We start from the raw sequence: 23,583 nt of genomic DNA, 5'->3' as shown, positions 1-23,583 counted from the left end.
GAGAAGATAATGTTGACGTCATCTCAAACGAAAAAAGCCCGCGAAAAAATCTAGCTTTCCGCCAAAAAAACCTATACATACATATATACACATATAAAGCAAATGTATCGGAGACGAAAGAGGAAGAAGAAGAAGAAGAAGATGGAGATTCGAGTGAAGTGTAGATGTGGAGAAGATGAGTGTAGCGAGTGGGCAATCGTAGAACTCCAAGGAGTTGTCGAGACTCAAGCTTCGTTCGAAGGTTCTATTCAGAATCTCGAGATCGGTCGTCTCTGTCATACCGAATCGTCGCAGGTTTCGGTTTTTTTTTTTCCTATTTCAATTCTCTAATCGGAATTTGTAACCACCAGAGATTGATGATGTTGCTCAATCGGTTCAGGAAACGTACACGTTCACGGTGGGTTACCATGAACTCATAGGCTCTAAAGTGATTCTAAAGAAGCCATTACTGGTTTTGAAGAAGCTTCAGTTGGATGATGAAGTTTCAGGGAAAACAACGGAACTTGAAGTTGTTGGGATTATACGAACTAAGATCTTGTTTAAGACCAGACCTAAGCCTCTCATTTCTGGTAACAACCTCTCCCTCTCTTCTGTTCTTGATTGCTTTATGAACTTTAAGCCTTAGATTTGGTCTGATAGTTCTGAGTTTTCTAAGTCACTTCTTCTTCTTTGTTTCAGGAACAAACTGAAACCTCTCTGTTGCTTCATTGTCTCTGCTTGTTTCCTGTCTTAAAAGTGATAAACTATGTAGTCTCTCTGTTCGTTCTTTTCAATGAGTTTGCAAATCAAGAAACTTGATTACATTATTTGGTTTGTAGTACAAAGAGGGAGTAACTAAAATGCTCATGATCTCAAAATCTCAATTGAATTCATAACATTAGTAAAAGGCCGTAGATAAAGAGATTACTAGTCCTACTCATCATGTGAATTTTGATGCTAACCAAAAACAATGCAAAGATTCTTTTTTTATCTACATATATAATCAAAGGAAACCAGTTGGTTGGAGAGTTGAGTTTGCGAGTCCTTTTTCGTGTGTCTATGCATTTGGCACGGGAGCGTACCCTGCACGGGCTCTTAATGTTTCGGTTCTTTTGCTTCTCTCCATCACTCCAACCAGCCATTCTATACTTTCTTTAATTCCTCGCCTGTTCACCAAAACATACGTTTTAAAATTCTGGTGTGTGGCTAAAGTTAGATTCCGGTATGTAGCTAAAGTTAGATTTTACTTACCCATCATATCCAGAAACTGCTTCAAACATGTAAACCCTTTCGTCCAATTTCTTTAGATCCAGATACCGGTCCAGTTCCTCAGCTGACACAGCACTTGGAAGATCCTGCTCATCAATTACAGATTCAATACTATCAGCAACAACATATCAAAGGAGAAGTTAAGCCAATAAATGAAGCAATGCAACTTCCTTACTTGCTTGTTTGCCAATATCAAAAGAGGGGCTCCTTGCAAATCCTCATGCCGCAGGGCTTTTTCTGGTGAAGGCAATTTATATTTTAGTTTTGGCTTCATAATGCTGTGTTTGATGTCAACTTGTGTGCACATACTTACCTAGAGCAGATTTTGAATCTTCAAAGCGTTGTGGACAAGCGGCATCGATCAAATATATCAATGCATGTGCTTCTTCATAATACTTCTCCCAAATCGACCGTAAACCAGGCTGCCATAATGAGGAAAAGGCTCAGATATTTGGTTAGAAAGACTGATCCTTTTACACAATCAGGATTTGTAAATCAAAACAAACGATCGGAAAGAAACTATATTGCAAACAAGGCTCTATCATATATTCCCAAAAAGAAGAATGCTAACTTAGAGAGGGGAAGAGTTCAAAAGAATCGCTCATGTAACATCTATCTCTCATATCATCTCAATGCAAATGCTCTAGAGTGGTATATGTGACTATTAAATAGTAGAGCACAACAGAACATGATTAACTAGGAACACATAAATAGGCACAAAGACGAATGATCAATTACATGATGTAAGGCATTTCCAACTCACCTGACCTCCCAGGTCCCAAAACACAATTTTAGCATTGGAGACTTCAATACGACCAATATTAAGCCCAACAGTAGGAACAATTCGATCATGAGGAAGACCTTCTGAGATTGAGTATATTGTCTTCAATTTCTCCAAAAACGTCTAAGAGGTATAAGCAAGTACATCAGAGGTGAATTCAGGCAGTACTAACACATGGAAATAAGATAAAAAGAGGAAAAAAAAATTACCGTCTTCCCAGCTTTGTCGATACCAAGAATGAGCACATGGAACTCAGTCTTGCTGAACATGTAACTCCATAGCCCAGCCATAAGAGAAAACATGACTTCCTCCTCCTACTTCAAACTTCTTTAATTACTTTGATCTTCCTTTGGCTGAACCAAAACAAGAGTGAAGCTTATCATCAGTATCAAGATAACTTTGCTTCCTTATCATAATTTAACTAAAGCATAACAGAAGAATCATCAAGAAGTAAATTAGATATCACAAGAATCCATGATCTGACACACATTCACTCACAATAACAAAAAAAAGAACCCCACAATGCAATAATCAAATCTACCTAAGAGACATCAAACTATCAAAACCACTTTGAATCACAAAAGGTTTCAATTTCCAACACCGTAGCAACTAAAAGGGTAGATCTTGGAATAGGTAATGGATCAAATAAGAAAAACCAGTGAATCATTAAGACCTAAGACCTCATTCGCCATTGCACATCAGAAAGATCAAGAGCTAGATCAATATAAGCTCCTTAAGTATGATAAAATCATCAAAAAAGATACTTTTTAACCTTCGATTGAGAAACAAGAAACTGAAGATTCGAAAAAATCCTTACAGTTACTGAAGATCTCGAGAGAAGAACTGACGAAAGATCGAAACTTAGTTTTTTTTTTTCGCACTCCTCCTCCTCCGTCTTCGATTCGATCGTCCTCCTCACTTCAAAGAAACTTCTAAAGCTAAATTCCAAAATTACCCTTACCTCATTCTTCACGCGCTTGATCAAATCCAACGGGTTTTAAGTATCCCATGTGGCTAAATCTGGATGAAACATTAGTCAAAGTCAAATAAACGGACGGCTTCTGTTATATCTCTTCGTTGCTTTTGTAATCAAGAAGAACACAAAGGCAGGTCTTAAAAACTTGCGATCGAGACAGCAAAAAATAAGTTGCCGGAGATTCTGAAGATGGCCGAACCAAAGAGGTAACGTAATTTTCTTGTTTCGATGGTCACAAGAGATCTACCTTTGATTTTTAGTTTTGGTATCTGTAGAACAAAACGTAGGCTAGGGTTTCTTCACAGTGTCTTTGAGGATATGTTCTTAATCTGGGAAAGTGATAAGCTTTTGATATCAATTGGTTCTTTGAATTGAACCCTTTTTTTTTTATTGAAACCATTACTCAGCTAATTTGATAAGTTTAGGAGTTGTTTGCTTGAGCTCAATGATCCTGATTACTACTGCTTCATTGTCTTTAAAGGTTTTGTTGTGATTTTGAGTGGTCACTTTATACCATTGTGTACATTTCTTTGAAAAAGGTAGCAGATTAAATTGATTTAGCTGGATTATTAGCCTTAAGTATGTTTCTCTATTTCAGAATTTTCTTTCGTTTGTGTCTATAGCTTACTGCATCAGAAGTGTACCTTTCATGTGTTCATAGTAACATCAATTTCTAAGCCAATCGCTATGTTAATTTTGTGGAGGGATGAAACATTCATAAATATTAAGTTCTAAGCCTTCTATGGCGGTCTTTTTATGAAAAAAGAAATGGAAGAGGGAGGTCTTACTGTGTTAATGTTCATGGAACTTTATTGTCTTTAGTTTGATATTGGAAAGAGAGATGACCTTTGTATATAATGTATTATAGTTTCTTGTGGAATTAGTCTCTCTTGTGCCATATTAAGGATGTTTTTTGTTTATGGCAGGGGGCGTGTACAATGGGATGAAGCTAATATAGTGGAAATTGAATCTAACAAACCTGTTAGGCAGAAGATTACTGAACCAAAGACACCCTACCACCCGATGATTGATGATGATGGTTTGTCTATTTCTCTTTTATTTGGTTTCTGTTTCTATATGCACATAACTTATGATACACATTTGAGCAGACGTTTATATGTTTATTCCATTTTCAGATACATACTTATCATCATATGTATATTGATAAATTGTAACTAAGGCATTAAGTAAAGTGTAAGCGAAAAAGATTTGCTTTCAAGGTTTGTATAGTTCTGAACGAATTAGAGCTGGCTGAATTTAGGAAGTTGAACAGTTGCTAGTTACTACTCTTATATGGGGAAACCTTGTACCTGCTATTGGTTGGTTTATTTGAAAATCTTTCATTCTAGACGTAAGATTAACTTGAATTAGTTCTGTTTTTTGTCTTCTAATTTGTGTCAAATAATGCAAATATACACTTTCTAAATGGTGTTGCCTGATTGATTGTACCAGGTTCTCTGTCTCCTAGAGGAAGAGCATTTGATGAATGCGTTGATGATATGCAACGTGCAGAAGAACTGAGGAACAGTCTGAATGATGCAGCAGCTTCCTCCAGTAGAAACTCTAGCCAGGGTTCTGGTGGTGGTGGCTGGAGCTCGTCTGACGAAGAAGAAGCAGATCCAATGGATCAAGATGAAGAAGGTCCTCCTCAAAAACCAAACAAATACACTGTCATGTTTTAGGTTCCTTTGTTAGATCATCTCCATATATATCTGTTTTTTTTTCGTGTGTAACTCACAGGTCCGGAAAATGGGAAAAATGCACGTTTCAACGCACACCGCAAAGCACACTACGACGAGTTTCGGAAGGTGAAGGAACTGAGATCCTCAGGGTCCTTCTACGAAGAAGAAGAAGAGGAAGATCATGATGGTGCAAAGGGGAATAAATCAGAGGCAGTAACAACAACCTCACGACACACGAAAAGCGGAAACAAAGAGTTAGATGCAGGCACAACAACTGTATCAGAGAAGTCATCTTCACCCCCGAGTTAATAATATAAAAACCTCTCTCTGTTGAATCAAATTTGTATTACTCTGGTTCAGGCTTTACAGAGCTCTCTATCTCTACTAATCTGAGTTTTATCTACTTGAATCCTTCTGAAGTTCTGATAAAAGAAAGAAAGAAGAGAAAAAAAAACCATCAAAATTCTGAAATTATGTTATTGTCTTTATACCAGTTTGAAGCAGTTGCTTACAAATTACAATCACTTCTGTTCTTCCATGTTCTCACGTTGTGTTTTGTTTGATCATCTTTGTATCTCTCTGTATTGTGTTCTTTGGTTGACATAAAACCGAACCAAACCGGAATCAATTATCCGAATCGAACGGTATAAATATGGAAAAATGTTTCGCAGCTACTTAGACTATGCTCTAACACATGTGCACCCATACAGACAAAATAAATGTCAGCTTAACTACTTGATCTATCCTTATTACATAAGGACATGAATAAATTATCACAAGTTATGTGTGGAGCACCATAACCATAGATTCCGATACCGGCCCGGTGTACGGAGCGGCGGAATCCGGTACCGGAGCTTTGGTCCGTTATGACCCGATTATCATCAGAGCACACACATTACTTTGTACATTTGACACCCGAAAAACTTTCTACCAGGATACGTTTTGACCTGGGTTTACTAAAAAAATAATCGGGTCAAAAATTGTAATTGGGTCATAACGGACCAAAGCTCCGGTACCGGATTCCTCCGCTCCGTACACCGGGCCAGTATCGGAATCTATGGTTATGGTGCTCCACACATAACTTGTGATAGTTTATTCATGTCCTTATGTAATAACGACTATTACATAAATCAAGTAGTTAGACTGACATTTATTTTGTCTGTATGTGTGCGCATGTGTTGGAGCATAGTCCAAGTAGCTGCGAAACATTTTTCCTATAAATATTTGTAAATGTGGTCCAAATTGCACGATTGAAGATTATTATTATTAACACACATCAATGGCGAGCAAGAAAGCTCAAGAAATGGCGGATCTAGCTTCTCAAATCTGCAATCAAATCTCCTCTGTCTTCGCCACCACAACCTCTCCATATCCACCACCACTCGACCTCCTCGTAACAGAGCTCGCCGCAATCTCCCGCAACAGCAACTCTCGTGTCTTCCTCTACGGAGTAGGACGAGAAGGTCTCATGCTAAAAGCCTTCGCGATGCGTCTTTCTCACCTCGGTCTCTCCGCTCACGTAGTCTTTGACATGACCACACCACCAATCTCATCATCCGATCTCCTCATCGCTTCAGCTGGTCCTGGAGGATTCTCAACCGTCGATGCGATTTGTTCTGTAGCTAAATCGAACGGTGCTAAGGTTCTACTCCTCACTGCTCAGCCGGAGACAGGTTCTTGTCTAAAACATGCCACGGATGTGTGTTACGTACCTGCTCAAACTATGGCGAGTGATAACGGTGGTGGTGATGCGGGGGAGATAGGTGAGAAACGTTTGTTGCCGATGGGGAGTGTATATGAAGGAGCTTTGTTTGTGTTGTTTGAGATGGTTGTTTACAAGTTAGTTGATGTTTTGGGTGAGACTCCTGAGTCGGTACGTGCTCGTCACACTAATCTTGAGTGACGTATGAATTTTATTAGCACGCTGTGTTGTTTTGTATGTTTAGGATCTTGATTTTACCTAAATTTTTAATAATCTAAAATAATTTATCCTCCATTGTGTGATGGTTATTTCTTGGCTGAGTATTTTGATTGTTATTTGTCATTTCCACGAAAGCAGCATATATGACCTCTGGGGTTTATGAATTTAAACAACAATCAATCTATTAAAAAGTTCATTGCCTATGATAGAATATTGATGGAATCCATTGTTTTAATCTTTTAACTGAATGTAAAATTATATTTAATCGAAATTCATACTATGAATACACTCCCCTATTGTTTACTTTCTTGAAATGAAATAGAATATGTTTGAAACATAAATCAAATTTTACTCTTGTTTTACGCCATGGGACGTGTGACTAACACTCTTATAAAACTACCTCGTATTTATGGTTTCCCATGATCCTAGATTACTCTTAAGTCTGTTTCAAACATTTTGTCAAATGATTATATTATAAAATTTGGTGTCTTTTTTTTTTTTCTTTTTCCCAAGAGTGTCTTTTATTGATTGAAGCCTAGTTTAACAGGCCAAAATTACAAGCCAAAATTACCAAATCTACAATACAAACCCAATAAAACAAAAACTCAATAAGATAACTCTTGGATATGGAAAGCTCAAATACAACACATAACACGTGGCTATTGGAGAACATGTAAGAAGACACGTGGAAAAACGAAGGGGTGGAAATCTCCGATCTCCAGCAGTTGCTGTGTCGCCGGAAGGCAACTATCCCAGCCGAAATCACCAGAAAACTGAATGCTCGACCGATCTTACTCTTTGCCCAAAGATTTAAAGGCAAGATCCCAGTTTAGGTTGATGAGAATAAGACTCCACTTAGCACAATCTGAAAATCTTCTTCATCTTCGATTAACAGCTTTTCTATCGTCAAGGTTTTTTATCTTAAAAGCTTCCACCATTGAACCTGCAAAACAAACAAACTACCTCTATCCAACCAGTATCGGCATATGGATTATACCATCAATTGCTTTAATTGCTTCTAAATCATCCCAAAGAACTAAGAGAGACACCAATCCACAACTCCCAACCAGATCGAGCCCCTTAAACAAGGGAGGACCAACGAATTACAAACTCGGATTGAAGGAGATATATGCAATTAAAACCAATTGAAACCGATACACAATTAAAATACAAGGAGAGAAAAGAAAGAAAAAACTAAATCCAAAAAAAAATCGGATCCAAAAGTTGATACTCGCTAGAAAACGACCAACGAATAGCTAGAGACAAAGCAGAATATCTTCACTATATAAGCTGAAAGATACCGGAAACAAAGCCAGCCAGACGTGTTAATTGGAGCCACCTATGCCAGAAGCAGAGCCGGCCAAAGGTGCTAATCAGAGCCACCTATGCCGGAAGAAAGCCGGCCGACGTTGCTAAAAAAGCCAACGATGCCAGATAAAAGCCAACCATCCCACTATAAAAGCTAGAGATGTTGGACAGAAGCCGGAAAACACCGGACGGCAAAACAAACATTCTCTCTCGCTAAAAGATTTTAGAGAGATAAGAGAGAGAGCATGTTCCTCCCAAAGAACTTTCCCAAACCCTAAAAAATTGAGCCATCTAATTAAAATTTGGCGTCTATCTTTACTTTTGTATGGAATCCACTTTATATTGTACTCCTTTTAACAGGATTGGATCCGCGCTACAGTGCGGGGAATATTTACAGAAATACATATAGTTCATAACATAAGTATATATTCGTAAAAAGAACTTTAAGAAAAAATTAGAAAATGCATTCCTAAAAATTACACATTCACAATGTAAAGATTGCATTTGTAAAAATTACAAACTCACCAGTAATAATACAAAACGATAAGGTTGAGCTAAATTTTTTTACATGTTCTGACCCGTTGAAAATTACATATGTATCTTCAAAATTGAATTTGATTAATTACTCCAATAATTGTTATAGGCAAAGTAGACCTATATATCAATTTTAAGATGTTCTGACCCACTGAAAAACTACATATATCTATAAAAATGAATTTGATAACTACTCCAACAATATAGCAATGATGGAGAAATCGATCTATGATTTGTCATAAAATAAAGAGAGAAAATAGATTTAGAAAATACTATAAAATAATTAATGTAAATATATTAATGTAAATATATTTGAATAATAATTTTATTTGTATAAAATTACTCTACAATTAGAAATAGGATTTATATATTCAATTAAATATTATTAATATTCCGAATTGATGTTTCAAACAAATACAAAATTAGGAATACATTAATTTGTTTGAATCTTGTGATCATGGCTCTCCTTTCTTTAACCCGTTATTTCCTGGGGCATATTTAAGAAACTAAACTATAAATTTTGATATAAGAAAAAAATCAAATATATATATAACCTGAAAAAAAATCAATATAATTTTTTCAGATTGATAGTTATAATCTGAATGATACTTAGGTAAAATATTGAGTGAAATCGTATACATACCCATATCACATAAGAACATATGGGTTTGATATCATTACAATTTTAGATGTTCCTGCAAAATACAAAAAAACATTAATTTACATAATATTGGATAAAACAACTTATTGCAAACATATCGAGGGGATGATTAAAGGTACATGAATTAAGAGGGGGGTATTAAACTTGTTTTTTAGAGGATTTTAAGGTATTTTTAAAATCACTTGTTATTCAATTGATGATTTTTAAAAATCTTTTAAAATCCTATGTTATTGAACTTATGATTTATGTAAAATCATTTAAAATGATTCACAATCTCTTGTTATTCAATACATAATTTTTAAAACTCACTTAAAATCTACTGTTATTCAAAATATTACAACTTTTTAAAATATAGCTACTTTGAATGATTTTAAGAGACTTTTCATCTTTTTTTAGTTGAAAAATGTGACTCATATAATCACAGCCTTCAAGATGGAATTTTGAAGGATTTCCAAAATTCTTTTAAAAAAACTCTGTTCCTGCAACTGGCTATAACATGGGTTAATCTAACCTCATTGAAACAGGCTAAGTAACGATCCTGCAACTGGTCATCACCTAAATGCTTTGCTGCAACAGTACCAAGAGCACGTACACCAACATGACCACATATAAATGTCACACGCCTGTTAAAAATTACACTCATCATGCCTCAATTAGCCTGTTATAAAATTAGTCATGATATCTCTTCATATGGCTATTAAATAAAAGAGAGGACTTTACTCAAAATCTCTTGAAACTACATCACAAGCCTCAACAATCTCTAATAAGACTTGAACAAGAGATAAGCCATCCCAAGAACTCCAATGTACAGCTAATAGTCACGAACACGCTTTCCAGACCGTTCTCATGTCTCCAACACTACCTGAGAATTGAAAACATAGAACAACAATTTCAGTAGCTTTCATACCGAATCCAATATCAAAAACTTATGTCAAACTGAAGACTGAGTTTTACCGTATCTTTGAGGCTTAAAGCAAGTCAACGAATCTTTACCTCCGGTAACAGTTTCCTCATCTCCGACGGACTCTTCCTGTACAAACTTCGGCATCTCGTTTCGGAAGAAACGTTCTCCTATCTCTCTCACTCTCACTAAGCGGTGATGAACGACGAAGTGACAGTGACACACATCATTGCATCAAAAGCTGGAAAATTGCCAATTCTTCAATTCAAGAAAATACCAGTTCTTCAACTCAAGCAAACGTCAGGTCACACTCGGAATCGAGACACCAAATGTGTCTTCTGACACAACTCAGAATCTACCTAGACTTTTAATGTCTCGTGTGAATTGGAGGTTTGAAGCATAATGATATTCACTTCTTGTTTATCAAAAGACCATTTTCTCGTTTACTCTAATGTGTTTTTTTTTGCAGGCTACCAAAGATAATGAGATATCAATAATGTTATTTCTCGTTTAATAACGAAGAGGATGGCTTGTTTTGAAATTACTCAAAATCTTACTCAAATCTTTTCAATACCCCCTCTAAACAAATAGCTATAAAAACTAATTGAAAAATTACATGAAATCGATTAAAAAGTTATATTACCTTAAGAGAAGTGATTTGCTCTACACACCTGAAAAAGATTATAAAAATTAAAAAGATTAGCTATGACATATGTACTAAACAATGAGGATAATAAATCGTTTTCTTGCAAATTCAAAATAAAAAAACTTGCAAATGATAAATTATCTATAATATAGATGAACAACTATGATAATAAAAATGAAAAAGAGATACTTTCAAGATGCAAATGATTAGGGGTCTCAAAATGGGTAGAAACCCATGGGTTTACCATGTTTGTCTATTATTTTAACGGATATGGATTAAGTTTTTATACCCATATAAATAAATGGATTTTGATGGGTTCGTCCAATGGGTTCGTGGGTTTATCGGGGTAAACCCATTAGGGTTATGGGTTACCAATGGGTTGATTGAAAAAAACAAAAATAATATATATATATATATGCATATAATATAATATAGATATATATTAATATTTAAAATATTTTCTTTTTATAACTAATTTATGTAAAATATCTAAAATAAATGTTAAGTTTTTCTACTTTGCTAATAACAAAAAAAATAAACAATAATATATATGTCAATGAAAAGACTAAAATGAATGTGAAATTTTTCTATAATATTTAGAAATTAAATTTTTAAGGTTGAAAACTTTGGTTGGGTTTTAATTATATTTTATATAAATATATTATAGATTTAATATCAATTATTTTATTTTATTTTATTTTTATATGGATAACCCATTTAGCCATTGGGTTTTATATAATTGGGTTTGGGTATATAAATTCAATCCATTATAATAAATAGGTCGGGTTGAACCCGCCCACAAAAGTCTCTAACCCATGTGGGTATGGATCGGGTCAGGTTGGGTTACCCATTTTGACACCCCCTACAAATGATCGATTATCAATTATCAATTTATAGGCTAAGAAGAGTCGGCTAATAATTATCACAAATTAAGTTTAATAAAATCAGATCTTTTGAATTTAAAAATATAATGCAATGAGAATATATGTGGAATATTGTGTATTACCTGTTTCGATTATATATATGGGATGCACAATATTTTATTGTATTAAAAATGTTTACATATGTAAAATTTGGATTTTAAATGCTTGATTTTAATTTAATAAATTATCTTAAAATATGTCACCAAATTAAATAGCTTGATTTTATGGTAAAAACTTTAAATGATTTCCAAATTTTTTGGATAGATGTTATTTTTAAATTATATTATCGTTATTTTTAATTGTTATGTCAAGTGCTAATTATTTGGATGATTGATTTTATTCTAATTTCCTTATTATCTGTAAACAATTTTTAAATATGGTTAGTTCTTCATAATCCAAATAATTAACATTAAATATTTTTTAGGATTTGAATATAATAGTAGTTGTTACGTTAGATACAAAATCTTCACCATTTACATTTTTTGGTTACAATCATTTATGAATATTATATTATTTAAATTATTTCTTCTTTCAATATTTTCGAAATTAAAATTTGGCGTCTATCTTTACTTTTGTATGGAATCCACTTTATATTGTACTCCTTTTAATAGTTTTATACGGTTTAATAGTTTGTGGATGATCAAATTACGACATATGCACAATTAATGGTTTAAAAGCATAAAACATTGATCAACTTTTATAATGCACTTTAAAGCCATCTCTAGTTAACTATTATACAGTATAAAATAAATTCAATATTTTCACATCACTAGTTTTTGACTATTGCAAAAGGTGAAGCTTTAGCAACATTCTGTTCAATTTATAAACCAAAAATTCTATTAAAAAAACAGCAAAATATAAAAACACAGTCCATACTTTTGACTTTTCATGCAAGTACTAAGAAATACTTTTTAATTGTTTCACACTTGTTTCCAAATAATCAATTCACGTTTCCATTAAATCAACTTTATTTTTCACTTTCATTTTCAAAGTGTTAATCTCTAGTATTAAATCATAATTATTTCGACACTGGTTGGAGCTAGAGAATATAGCTATTAGTTTATATTATAATCCCAAATTTTTGTGTAATTTGATATAGATATGTCCAAAAATAGTAATATTGTATAAATCTAGCACACTTAATCTATTAAATCTTAGTTGTATCTCATTAAAGTGACAAGCTTTTAACAAGATTCAAAGAAGCTATAGTGTGTCATCTGATGAACCAATTGAATTGGCCAGCAAATCAAGCTATTAAAGCCTTGATTTATGAAGGCACAAAGGAGTTCCAGATATTTCTCACACCAAGTGAAAACCTCATCACCCAATAAACTATCCACATTATCCATACGAGCATCTATATTCTTGGATAGTCCATATTCTTGGATTGAATCAAATGATTGATATGAAGATCCATGTAATCTATTGTTCAAGCATGCCAGTGAATGAGAGATATGATACCACTGAAAAGAAGTTGCTTGATTTTGGGAAATTTAGAAGCTATTTAGTGAAAATAGAATAGTATCACTTGAATTGAAGCGTTGTACATAGTTTTACTTATTTGAAATTAAATCTCGCTCGATAATATATAAATGTAATTTTTTATAATTTATATTATAATACATAATATAATTGTATTATACTAAACATAATTTATATTATAATTTTTTAATTTGTTGAATCTCACTGTTGAATAACACAATCTTACTCGCATAAATTGGTGAGCAAAATATGTACACGGTGCATATGAAACATCAGCTTGTGCCCGAAAATGATATATATCTATAATCGACAATATTTCTAAGAAGCTTTGTTATCCTAGTGGTATAAGCAGTAGAAGAGAGTCTGAAATGTCCCGAGTTCGACGCTCAAAACGCTTACTTACTTGTCTTTTCATTAATTTTTTTTTTTTTAACAGGCCTAAAAAAAAGTATGGAAGATTACTTTATACTTCACATCATCTTCTTCTTCCACAAGAGAGAGAGTCGAAGAACAGAGTGACCGAAGAAGAACAATGCTTGAGATTCTTGGAACTTACAGGAATCTCACACTTCAAATCCTACTATCTGCCTTCTTAGCCCTAATCCTCTCATTCGTAAAAATCTCAATCATCTTCCTCCACGGTCTCTGTACCTACATCCAACCTGAAAATCTCAACCAAAACAACAACTCCGGAAACGGACTCCGACCCGCGATTCGACGACCATCTAACACCGAGGATCCGAAGTCCAATGTCGAAGTCAGGAGAAGAAACAGATCCAAAGATAAATCCGAATTCGACGAAAGCAACGCCCAGATCTTTCGAATTAAGCTCGATGAAGATCACCTCAGATCTCGAATGTATTTCACAGAGTACAATTCGCTTTTCGTTTTATCCTTCTTAACTGTTTCTTGCTTTCTTCTTAACCGTTACTTCGGTGTAGAGGAGACTCATGGAGTGTTAGGGAACGGTTTGATTTTTCCGCTTGTTCTTGGGTTTGTAGCTTTGTGTAAGGTGTTGGTTGCTTTAGGGAAGATCTCTATTGAGAGATCTGCTTCTAAGAAATCTGAGAAGAAGCTTAGTTTGATTTTTGGGGGTTTAGGGTTTGTGTTTGGGATTATCATCAGTGCTGGTGTGTTCCCTAAAGGATTTGATTTTCAATTGGGTTCTGTTGATGCCTTCTGCTGTATTGTGATCTCGTTTTCGATGGCTTGTATCTGTGGGTTTCTTTATATGCCTGCTGGGAGAAGTGCAAGGTCGTTTTGGATTGGAACTGATCAGATTAGGAGTAATCTGTCGATCATTTCTTGTGGTTGGTTTGGGAGGATGGTTCTGTACGCGAATTATATCGTACCTGTGTTCACTTCTTTGCTTTGGATTCATCCCTTGGCTGAGATTTTAGTGAAGAGAACTGGAAGTAGTGGGTTGGTTGGTAATGTAGGCTTGTCGAGTGATGATTTTGTTGAGTTTCGGGTGTTGTGTTTGTTACTGTCGGGTTTGCTTCAAGCTATGGCTGTTCGTCCTAACCTTCAGATGTTTTTGAACGAAGCGGTGCTTTCTTGGTATCAGAGATTACATGGAAGTAAAACTCCTGATTTGGACTTTAGCCGCGCGAAGATGTTTCTTCATAACCATTACTTATGCCTTGTGGCTTTGCAGTTTTTGGCGCCATCGGTTCTTGTGATTCTTTTCCTCGGCTTGTCTCAGATTGACTTGAGCTCTTTTGCTGTGGCGCAACTGGTATGTGGTTCTTTGCCTTGTAGCGATTTCGTTAAACAAGTTGGTTTGCTGATGTCTTGGTGGGTACTGTTTGTTTGGTCGTGTTTTACTTCGGCAAGTCTTGTCTTTTATCGTCGAGGTGTCTTGTATGTTTCTTGAGAAGTCTGTAGCTTTTTTTTCCCAACGTTTTTTATGTATCAGAGGAAAATGGCAGAAACAACAACAACAAATCAGTTTTGCATAATATAAAACTTTGGTCCATTCGTTTCTTTGTTCTACTCTACTTGCTACACTCTCACAAAATGTAAATTATTCTATTGTCTCTCCTACACTTTGACAAAATGTTTCAGACAGAGAAACAAGATTAGAAAGTTAGCTAAGCAGGTATACGAAGAGCGGCTCTGATCTTGTGAATGGTGCATGCGATGAGGTTGTTAACAGTTTCAACAGACTCCACGTTGAGTTTTGCACTAGGTAGGCTATTCACTAATATCTGAAATCCTACAGTCAGGAGACATCCTTTGCTTTCTTGATTCACCAAACCGCCGTTGGTATTGATCTGGTCAGACAATGATGATCCGTCAGGCAATATCGAGAACCCCGATGGAAGAAGCGCCACATAAGCTGAATCTCCACCGCTCATTACAACGTTCATAGATGGAATATCAACAGGTGCGTAAACCACCAGTGCACCAGAAGCGTCATTCCATGTCTCTTGCAAGATGAGCATACTACTCTCGTTTTGATCCTTCCCCTGCAATTAGGTCTAGTCAGTAACCAAGAACAGAGATTTATTAGGAATTAAATGAACAGAGATTCAGAAAAGATTATAAACTCACAGCTGCACGAAGAAGAGAGACGCAGCTTCCTTCGCGTTGCCCTTTAGGGACGAGAAGCGTGGTTTCCATTGAAGCACCATTAGACAATATATCCCACTGGTTTCTGCATTTACCATCACACAGAAACTCAAAGAGTCTCTGCTGAGTCACTGGTAGCCAGAGAGACGTTGCGGCGCTCAGGACAATACCAGACGGCTCAAGACTCTTCCTAGTCAGTATCCTCGTGTCCTGTCCCACGTTCTCAGCATTAAGCTTCTCCCATTTGTGAACTGACGAAGCAGTTATTCCCGAGTAAAAGCTGACCTTCATACGCTGTGCCAGCTTAAGTATACTCTTAGTTCCAGCAAGTGACAAACCTATCAGAAAACATTCTTGAATGATTTCTCTCTTTCAAATCTAAACATTTCAAGATTCAAAATGCAGAGAGAAAATAAAGAGAAAGAGAGAAAACCTGTGTGATCTTGAGAAGACAAAAGGTTCGTGAAGCTTTCGCATTGTCTCTGTAGAGTCGCGAGCCATTTGGTTGCGCCTAACCCAACTGAAGAACCAAACAACGGTTGGTAAAGCGAGTGGATGTGACTCTCTTCATACTCTAAATGTTCAATCCATGTCACCTGTTAAAAGTCTCTGTGTTAAACCATATGTGGGACATTGAGTTTGTTACCAGTGGTAATAACTCATTTTACTAACAAATGTTTACATAGTAGATGAACAACATACCAAAAGTTTCCATCGATCAAAGTAAACAAAACGAGATATTATTGTTTTTAATTATAAATGTATATAGCCTAGATTTAGCCCAGACAAAGAAGCAAGATTTGCCTTGAAAAATGAAGCCTTTGATATGAGTTTAAAATTTCTTAAAGGAATCTTTTAGAGTTTTATGATAAGATATACAGAAAGGCTTCAGGTTCTCAGGCTAATTTGTCGACTAACCAAACTTCTTAACTATAAAAAATTCAAGAAAATCTCACGCAGATCCATGACATCAAATTGACAAGTTACCTTGGAGCAACCATTGCCTATGTCTTGTATGATGCAGCCTGAAGGAAACCTCTTAGAGCCACCATAAGACTTCAAGTGCTCATTTTCTCTGTTTATATCATAAGAAACATCAACGACCGCCCACAAACCATCTCCATGTTGCTTGCAATATCTAAGAAACTTCTTCTGTCTGATTGGAACTAATGGAGACATCACTTGAAACTCTGCTTGCATCTGTCCCAAACAAAAAAGGATCATTGAATTAGCAAATGTGGCCAAAATATATAATCTTTATGGTTCTTGAGAAACATACCAATTGAAGTGAGCCGTTTCTAGATCCATCACTACCGTTGGATATCACTTCAACGGTTGATGCAACTGCGACAATACACTCAAAAATCTCTGCCCATTTGTTCTGTAACAACCCAAAAGCAAAGATGAAATATTTATCAGTGAGTGTGTGCACCAATAAAAATAATGGTTACTAGAGAGTATACAAGTTTCTCATACCGTCTCCATAAGAGAGTCGACTAAAGCCACACTATTGATGAGAACTAAACCAATTTCTCTTGTACACGCAGGTCTGACTATTGCTTCTTTCTCACTCTTTGAGCTCCATAAAGGATTGTCCAATTCAGCTAACTTCAACAACTCATCCATAGCCTCCATGGTAAGATCCATAAGCATCAGTGAAGTTCCACCACTGAAGCCATTCCCTATAGGCAAATGCTGTGAGCCATTCCCACCATTTGAAGGCTGCTCAAGTGAAATAGACCCACCAATGAATCTGTTTGCTAAAGCACAAATCCTATCAAGCTCGTCCTTAAGCTTAGCGTTCTCAATCCTAAGTTGGTGCTGCTCAAATGAAACCTCACCAGGTATAACTGCTCCACCACAATCAATACATAAAGAACCTCTCATTGACTCTTTAAGGAAACTGTTTTCGAGACGCAGCTTTTCATTCTCTTGTCTTAGAATCACATTCTCATGCCTCTCTAGTTGTGTCTGGTCAATATAAAAACAACAACATTCCCATAAAAATCACAACTTTTTCATTTCAAATACTGAGATAAAAAGTACCTTCATTTGAGTTCTTCTGTTCTGAAACCAAAACTTGATTTGCTTACTCTCCAAAGTAAGTTTTTTTCCAAGTTCCAACCTTTGCTTTTCATTAGGATGAGGACACACTTTGAAGAAACTACAATCAGAAAATAGCAAATAGTACATATAACTCAAAAACCAATTGATGAAAATGAGAAAATTTAGATGCTTTTGAAAAGAGAAACAACTTACGATTCGAGTTCTTGAATCTGGTAAGAAGTGTGCCTATGGTATCTTGTCCTCTTCTTCTTCTTCTTGTTAGGGCGTTGTTCTTGTTTATTCTCATCACCAGACATTGCATCAAAGCTATCATCATCACACAACGATCTACTCTCAAAATCATCATCTTTAAGCCTTCCAAGATAAAAACTTGGATTAAAATCTCCTCTAGACATATCAACATCAAGATCACCGTTCATTTCCTCTTTCTGCAACCAAAAAAAAAAAAAAAAACAGACAATAATCTTGCTTTAGAACAAAACAGACAAAGCCACGAGTGAACTTGTAACATAATGCAACAACTCAACATATATTTTGTATGGTCACTGTTTCTACTCTTCTCAGTGTTTAACATTGCTTGTTCAGCAAGTTTCATACCTTTCAATCAATACACAGAAAATTTCTGACGACTAAACAAGAATTAAATCTTGCTTTAGTCTATATCGTAAGAGTGAGATCAGCAAAATGAAAGAGAAAAAGGTGTCTAGTCTAGCCTCCTTTGTTATATCATATGACTTTACCCCTTTTTTGTTCAAAACTCTGTTTTTGTCTCTTTCTCTCTCTCTCTCTTGACAATTTTTACTCAACGGGTCCCAAAAACACAAGTTATATATATACATACACCTTTGACCTTTTTAATCCCTATTCCTTCGAAGAATGTCCTAGATAGGTGAAAAAAACAAAAAAAACGAAACCGTAATTTTACTTAGATCAAGAAAGCTTCGAATTTGACCTAATGGGTTTCTTCTTTTGTCATTTTCCCTCAAGATTTTGACAATTTAGCAAGAAAATTAAAAAAACAAGCCTTGAGCTAAAAAGCCTAAAAGATCTAGTTTGACTCTTCCTCACCATTTCTAAATTATTTTAATTTTTAACCATGGGTAACTGCAACATAAGATAAACTAAAATATAAAAACCCAACTTTTGTTAATTTTTTTTTGCTTCATTTAAAACTGTAAACAAATGTAAAGGAGTCTTTCTTGAATTTGACAGTTTTAAATTAACATATAGTATTGTGTCTTTGGTTTAGAGATTTAGAAGACTTCAACCAAGCACTTCTGGCTAAACAAGCCTGGAGAATCATACAAGAACCTAATAGTCTCTTTGCTCAAGTTATAAAGAGTAGGTATTGTGTTGAGGTTGACTTTCTTGAGGCAGGAATTGGGGAGAGACCCTCTTTTGGCTGGCGTAGCATTGTCCATGGCAGAGAGTTGTTGAAAAAAGGGTTGAAGAAGAAAATAGGAAATGGGAAGTCTTTCAAAGTCTGGTGGGATCCTTGGATCTTTGATAATTGTTGGCGAGCTCCCTACAGGAAAAACACATTGTTTGATTGGGACCTGAGAGTCTCTGATCTAATCAACAGTGAGTCAAGAACTTGGAACTATGAGATCCTGGATTCCATTTTCCTACCCAATGATATAGAATGCATCAAAAAGCTGAAGCCGATCATCAGTAATGAAGACTTCTGGTGTTGGGATCATACGAAGAGTGGAGAGTATACCGTCAAGTCGGGCTATTGGCTGGCGAGCACTTTTAAGAACCCAGAGCTGCTAGAGGAAGCAAAGTCGCAACCATCTCTCAATGGCATCAAACACAAAGTTTGGTCTCTTCAAACTGTTCCCAAAATCAAGGCGTTCCTCTGGAGAGCAGTTAGTGACGCATTGCCGGTGACTGATCTGGTTTTGAAAAGAGGAATTAAGCTGGACTCCAGATGTCAGACTTGTGGCAAAGAGGGAGAATCAATCAATCATGTATTGTTTACTTGCACTCTGGCTAGGCAGGTATGGGCATTATCAAACTTCCCCTCTCCCCCAAATGGTTTTGACGAGCTCTCAGTGCATTCAAACTTCCACTATCTCTATAGAATAGCTAAGATCTCAAGTGTTCCTATTGAGACTAGAAGGTTATTCCCGTGGATTCTTTGGAGATTGTGGAAGAACAGAAACTCCTTCTTTTTTGAAGCAAAAATGTTCGATCCTCTTGATACAATCCTCAAAATCAGAGAGGATGCAGATCAATGGAGCTTATCTCAACAGGTGAACATTGAAAGCGAAATGGAGGAAGAAGCAGAGGAACATCGGAATGTTAACTTGTGGAAACCGCCACCTGCTGGATGGTTAAAGTGTAACATAGGCACTTCAAGAGGAAACAAAAATTTGGTCTCAGGAGCTGCCTGGGTTCTTAGAGATGAACATGGTTCAGTTCTCCTACATAGCAGAAAAGCCTTGGAGAGTTCTATGAATAGGGAAGAAGCAGATTTTCAAAGTTTCTTATGGGCTGCCGAGAGTATGATCAGCCACAAATTCTTGAAAGTGATCTTCGCTTCTGAGTCTGCAGCACTGACTGGGGGGATTTTAAGACCAAAAGCTTGGCCATCTTATGCACACCAACAATCAGAATTGCTTCTGCTACTAACTAGAATACAAGAATGGAGAGTACTTTTTGAAAAACCAGATTCAAATAGAGGAGCCTCTCTCATAGCTCAAAGTGTTCCTGATCATGCTTTATTGCAATCTTATGTTTCCATTGGGGATCCCAGATGGTTACATGAACTCTTTGAATCTGAGAGATTCTTTTCCTCTGTTTAGGTATGGGTTTCATCTCCCTTAATGGCTAACTTGTTAGAGCCTACTTTTTGGAGGGTTAAGTCGAGTTTGTTTAAATCACTTTCCCGTAGTAGCTTTTGATCTCACTACAAAGCTACACTTATGTAATCCCTTCTTATTTGAATGGAAAATCCAGATGACAAAAAAAAAAAATTAACATATAGTATTATGTTGACAATATATAAAGAAACAGAGGGAGATGAGCGTGTGGCCCGAGCTCGTGATGTCCGCCGAGCAGTTCAACTTGGAGACGCGCTAACAGTATTGTTACGTCACACGCGTTTTCTGGTAGCATGCTAGCTAAAAGTAGTCTCATGAAACGATCCTGATTTACAGATATACTTCCATGATAAAGCAATTATCCATACAACTCTCTTAATTAGCCGTACCGGTTTAAACATATTACATGTGCTCTTGGGCAAACTAAAAAAAAAATGCCTCTTAACCTATAGAAAAACTTACTAATTATTTTTTTGGTTTTCTTTGGTTCATATAAATTTTTTTTTTGTACTCCTTTCTAGCTTAAAACTTTTTTTTGTGCCTCTTTAACTTGCAAAGTTTTTTTTCGTGCCTCTTTTAACTTACAATTTTTTTTTATGCCCTTTTTCTTATACGTATATGCCCATTTAATTTATGTACCTGGGGCGGTCGCACTGCCCGCCCACCTAGTTAAGCCGGCACTGTTAATTAGCCTTTACAAATTAATAGGTAAATGTTGAAACAATAAACTACACGGATTCGAATTACCAAGATCACTATATATCATCAACCTCTCTTCAATCCTCGACGTAATTACTTACTTCATATAGAAATCTACCACTTTTTAGAAATTATTAGATTTTAGAAGCCTGTTAGGTTACCCTCAATGTCTAAAGTTTGAAGCCCAAAAATAAAGATTCGTTTTATTTTATTTTATCATAGTTTAATCAAATGTAAAAGCAACTTCTTTCCCATTGTGGTTTATAGAACTTCCTAGACTTGAAGTCACTGCACGGCTGATCTGCCTGTAGGATTCATTTGTCAACGTGAAGTTCAACCATTCAAGTTTTTTATTTTATTTTATTAAGTTAATAAACCATTTAAAAGAGAGATTATAATTTCACTCCAATATTATTCATTTTTTAATTCCAAACCCATTGGTTTTACAGCGACGAACAAAAGCCAAAAACAAAAAAAACAACAACTCAAACTCCGAGTTTTTTATTCTTAGATGTATCCATCTCCGTGATCTCTTGTCATGCTTCTCCTAAAGCAAGAAATAAGAGAGATCTTAGATGCATAAATTATGCATATATAACAATCAACGTAATAAATGTTAATTATATTGGTAAGCTTTTTAGCCACTTACATATAACGTTTTGAATTGATATGGGAAGATCCATATCAACTGCAGGAAAGTGTAGGGATGTTGCAGCGAGAGGGAAGCCTAGAGGCAATGCGGAACGTGTTGCAAAGGCATTCGTTAGGCACTGCCTCAAGAGCATTGCAACACTCTGCACTCGGGTTGGTCCTGTCAGCTCCAGGAACCACAAACTCACCACACACGTTCAGTCCACTCAGCTGTGCATTGCAGCTCTGCCCATCGACCACCGTCGCTGCCACCACAACGAGCATCACCATCACTGTCACCTTCATGATCAACTTGGAAGAGCTGGACGAGGCTGCCATCTTCTGTTTCTTTATCTTATGCAAATATGATTTTTGATAATGTGGGGTATTTTTGTTTGATCTATATAAGTGTTTAGGGTTCTATTGATGTTTATATAGAGTGGAAGAGGATTGGATCTTCATATGGTAAAGAGCGGGTCTAGGTTCGTCATCTGTGAGCTACCTAACGAAAGAGGTCACGCTAAGGTGCACCTTTTTTTGTGTGTGTGTGTGTGTCAATGTGTGAAAGTGAGAGAATATGCATGCTTGTGAATTGTGATTCCTTAGTTAATGTTTTGTTGATATATTCATTTTTATACATGTATATATACATATGGATATGGTATTTACTATTCAGTATTCACTATAAGAAAAGAGCAAATTAATTTATATACTAGGTACTAACCCGCGGTATACCGCTGGCTGAACATTTTCATTTATGTAAATTTGTAATAATTTATTTTATTATTATATTATTTATATTCATTTGTGATCATAAATTCAGTTTGCTTATATAATTTTTGTATTTTAATTTTTTTTTATTGAAAATCTTTGTCAATAAAACTCCAGAATTGTAACAATGAATAAAATTGTTTAAACATTTGTCAATAAAATAAAACAACATCCTTGTTCTAGTTCTAAAATAAGTAAAAAGATTGTCACATTGACAGATTTGTAATTTAGGATTTATAGCCATTTGCCTAAAGATATTCGGTAAGTTTCCGTTTAATTTGAATCATATAATATCTTTATATAGTTCTATAAACTCTGTTTGTAAAGGATATATATAGTAACATGATGTGTAAATGACTTAATCTCTGGTAGAACACTATATAATTGATGACTTAAATATGAGTTCATTTTTATAGTGTTAATGTTAATAATTTTTATTCTGGATATCAATAATAATATGTGTAATTAGCAATAATATGACTTTTCAACCTTTCAACATTACTCTTTTTTGTTATTAAAGGTAGCTGAAAACTTTATCCTTATTGAATTTGAAAAATTTAAAGAAAATCCTACTAATTTAAATGAAAACAAAAAATAAGAAAAACCAATAATGTAATGAATAAAATGTGAGTGACTAATTTTTCTAATAATAATATTAATAGTTTTATTTTATCATAGCAATAATAATATGTGTAAATAGAAATCTATGATTTTCAACATTTCAACATTACTCTTTATACTATATGGTAAATATATATGATACTATATGGGATTAAAAATCTAAGGTGTTTCACAAAACTGATATATTTTTTATTTGGTCAATGTATCCTACTTAATTCGATTGAGTATCTACGTAACCTAGGATTTTCTGATTAATTAGATAATTAAATGATTATTAATTATTAATTATCTTTATAATACTCTCAATGATTTTAGCCTCTACTGTATTTAAAT

General features: G+C 35.2%; 5 protein-coding genes, 1 long non-coding RNA gene and 1 pseudogene across 7 annotated transcripts; 3 read left to right on the top strand and 4 right to left on the bottom strand.

Annotated features, from left to right (window-relative positions):
• Positions 1 to 12: 12 nt before the first annotated feature.
• On the top strand, positions 13 to 806 carry LOC104727228 (uncharacterized). Its single transcript, XM_010446282.3, has 3 exons — positions 13 to 294; positions 380 to 569; positions 679 to 806. The coding sequence occupies exons 1-3, from the start codon at positions 103 to 105 to the stop codon at positions 687 to 689; spliced, it is 393 nt and encodes a 130-aa protein (XP_010444584.2). The 5' UTR covers positions 13 to 102; the 3' UTR covers positions 690 to 806.
• Positions 774 to 3,083, bottom strand: LOC104727218 (uncharacterized). The gene is made up of 7 exons (XM_010446272.2): positions 2,847 to 3,083; positions 2,239 to 2,382; positions 2,012 to 2,152; positions 1,562 to 1,670; positions 1,424 to 1,485; positions 1,231 to 1,334; positions 774 to 1,145 (listed from the first exon to the last, which is right to left on the bottom strand). The coding sequence occupies exons 2-7, from the start codon at positions 2,329 to 2,331 to the stop codon at positions 1,037 to 1,039; spliced, it is 618 nt and encodes a 205-aa protein (XP_010444574.1). The 5' UTR covers positions 2,332 to 2,382; positions 2,847 to 3,083; the 3' UTR covers positions 774 to 1,036.
• Positions 3,056 to 5,211, top strand: LOC104727215 (protein phosphatase inhibitor 2). The gene is made up of 4 exons (XM_010446260.2): positions 3,056 to 3,211; positions 3,932 to 4,044; positions 4,458 to 4,646; positions 4,746 to 5,211. The coding sequence occupies exons 1-4, from the start codon at positions 3,195 to 3,197 to the stop codon at positions 4,994 to 4,996; spliced, it is 570 nt and encodes a 189-aa protein (XP_010444562.1). The 5' UTR covers positions 3,056 to 3,194; the 3' UTR covers positions 4,997 to 5,211.
• A 1,990-nt stretch (positions 5,212 to 7,201) lies between these two features.
• On the bottom strand, positions 7,202 to 8,243 carry LOC104727201 (uncharacterized). Its single transcript, XR_758194.3, has 2 exons — positions 7,910 to 8,243; positions 7,202 to 7,687 (listed from the first exon to the last, which is right to left on the bottom strand). It is a non-coding gene; the product is annotated as an uncharacterized LOC104727201 (long non-coding RNA).
• A 5,285-nt stretch (positions 8,244 to 13,528) lies between these two features.
• LOC104727191 (homeobox-leucine zipper protein HDG7-like) lies at positions 13,529 to 18,123 on the bottom strand. Its single transcript, XM_019235634.2, has 8 exons — positions 17,897 to 18,123; positions 17,684 to 17,801; positions 17,114 to 17,608; positions 16,917 to 17,018; positions 16,625 to 16,837; positions 16,071 to 16,233; positions 15,620 to 15,975; positions 13,529 to 15,534 (listed from the first exon to the last, which is right to left on the bottom strand). Exons 1-8 carry the CDS (start codon positions 18,121 to 18,123, stop codon positions 15,157 to 15,159), a joined length of 2,052 nt encoding a protein of 683 aa, XP_019091179.2. The 3' UTR covers positions 13,529 to 15,156.
• LOC104727184 (uncharacterized) lies at positions 13,596 to 15,041 on the top strand. The gene has a single exon (XM_010446216.3). The coding sequence runs from the start codon at positions 13,596 to 13,598 to the stop codon at positions 14,937 to 14,939; it is 1,344 nt and encodes a 447-aa protein (XP_010444518.2). The 3' UTR covers positions 14,940 to 15,041.
• Positions 18,124 to 21,614: 3,491 nt separating the features above from the next.
• Positions 21,615 to 22,259, bottom strand: LOC109127636 (stamen-specific protein FIL1 pseudogene; annotated as a pseudogene). The gene is made up of 2 exons (XR_015573880.1): positions 21,878 to 22,259; positions 21,615 to 21,775 (listed from the first exon to the last, which is right to left on the bottom strand). The product of XR_015573880.1 is annotated as a stamen-specific protein FIL1 pseudogene (transcript).
• Positions 22,260 to 23,583: the final 1,324 nt, after the last annotated feature.

Source organism: Camelina sativa, chromosome 2 (genome assembly GCF_030686135.1).
Source record: "Camelina sativa cultivar CO46 ecotype springtype chromosome 2, ASM3068613v1".
NCBI classification, from domain to species: domain Eukaryota; kingdom Viridiplantae; phylum Streptophyta; class Magnoliopsida; order Brassicales; family Brassicaceae; genus Camelina; species Camelina sativa.
Note: the sequence above shows the minus strand (reverse complement) of the source record. Positions and strands in the feature narration are given on the sequence as shown.

Bases quoted from the DNA above. Each gene is read 5' to 3' on its own strand.
- LOC104727215 (XM_010446260.2), top strand. The intron at 4,045-4,457 runs GTTTGTCTATTT...TGATTGTACCAG, and splicing joins CCCGATGATTGATGATGATG to GTTCTCTGTCTCCTAGAGGA. The intron at 4,647-4,745 runs GTCCTCCTCAAA...TGTAACTCACAG, and splicing joins AATGGATCAAGATGAAGAAG to GTCCGGAAAATGGGAAAAAT.
- LOC104727191 (XM_019235634.2), bottom strand. From the start codon at position 18,123: ATGAACGGTGATCTTGATGTTGATATGTCTAGAGGAGATTTTAATCCA. The intron at 17,802-17,896 runs GTAAGTTGTTTC...TTCTGATTGTAG, and splicing joins CAGATTCAAGAACTCGAATC to TTTCTTCAAAGTGTGTCCTC. The intron at 15,976-16,070 runs GTTTTCTCTCTT...GTTTTCTGATAG, and splicing joins GTCTTCTCAAGATCACACAG to GTTTGTCACTTGCTGGAACT.
- LOC104727184 (XM_010446216.3), top strand. From the start codon at position 13,596: ATGCTTGAGATTCTTGGAACTTACAGGAATCTCACACTTCAAATCCTA.
- LOC104727228 (XM_010446282.3), top strand. From the start codon at position 103: ATGTATCGGAGACGAAAGAGGAAGAAGAAGAAGAAGAAGATGGAGATT. The intron at 295-379 runs GTTTCGGTTTTT...CAATCGGTTCAG, and splicing joins GTCATACCGAATCGTCGCAG to GAAACGTACACGTTCACGGT.
- LOC104727218 (XM_010446272.2), bottom strand. From the start codon at position 2,331: ATGTTTTCTCTTATGGCTGGGCTATGGAGTTACATGTTCAGCAAGACT. The intron at 1,671-2,011 runs GTGAGTTGGAAA...TCATTATGGCAG, and splicing joins TTTGGGACCTGGGAGGTCAG to CCTGGTTTACGGTCGATTTG. The intron at 1,146-1,230 runs GTAAGTAAAATC...TTTGGTGAACAG, and splicing joins GCAGTTTCTGGATATGATGG to GCGAGGAATTAAAGAAAGTA.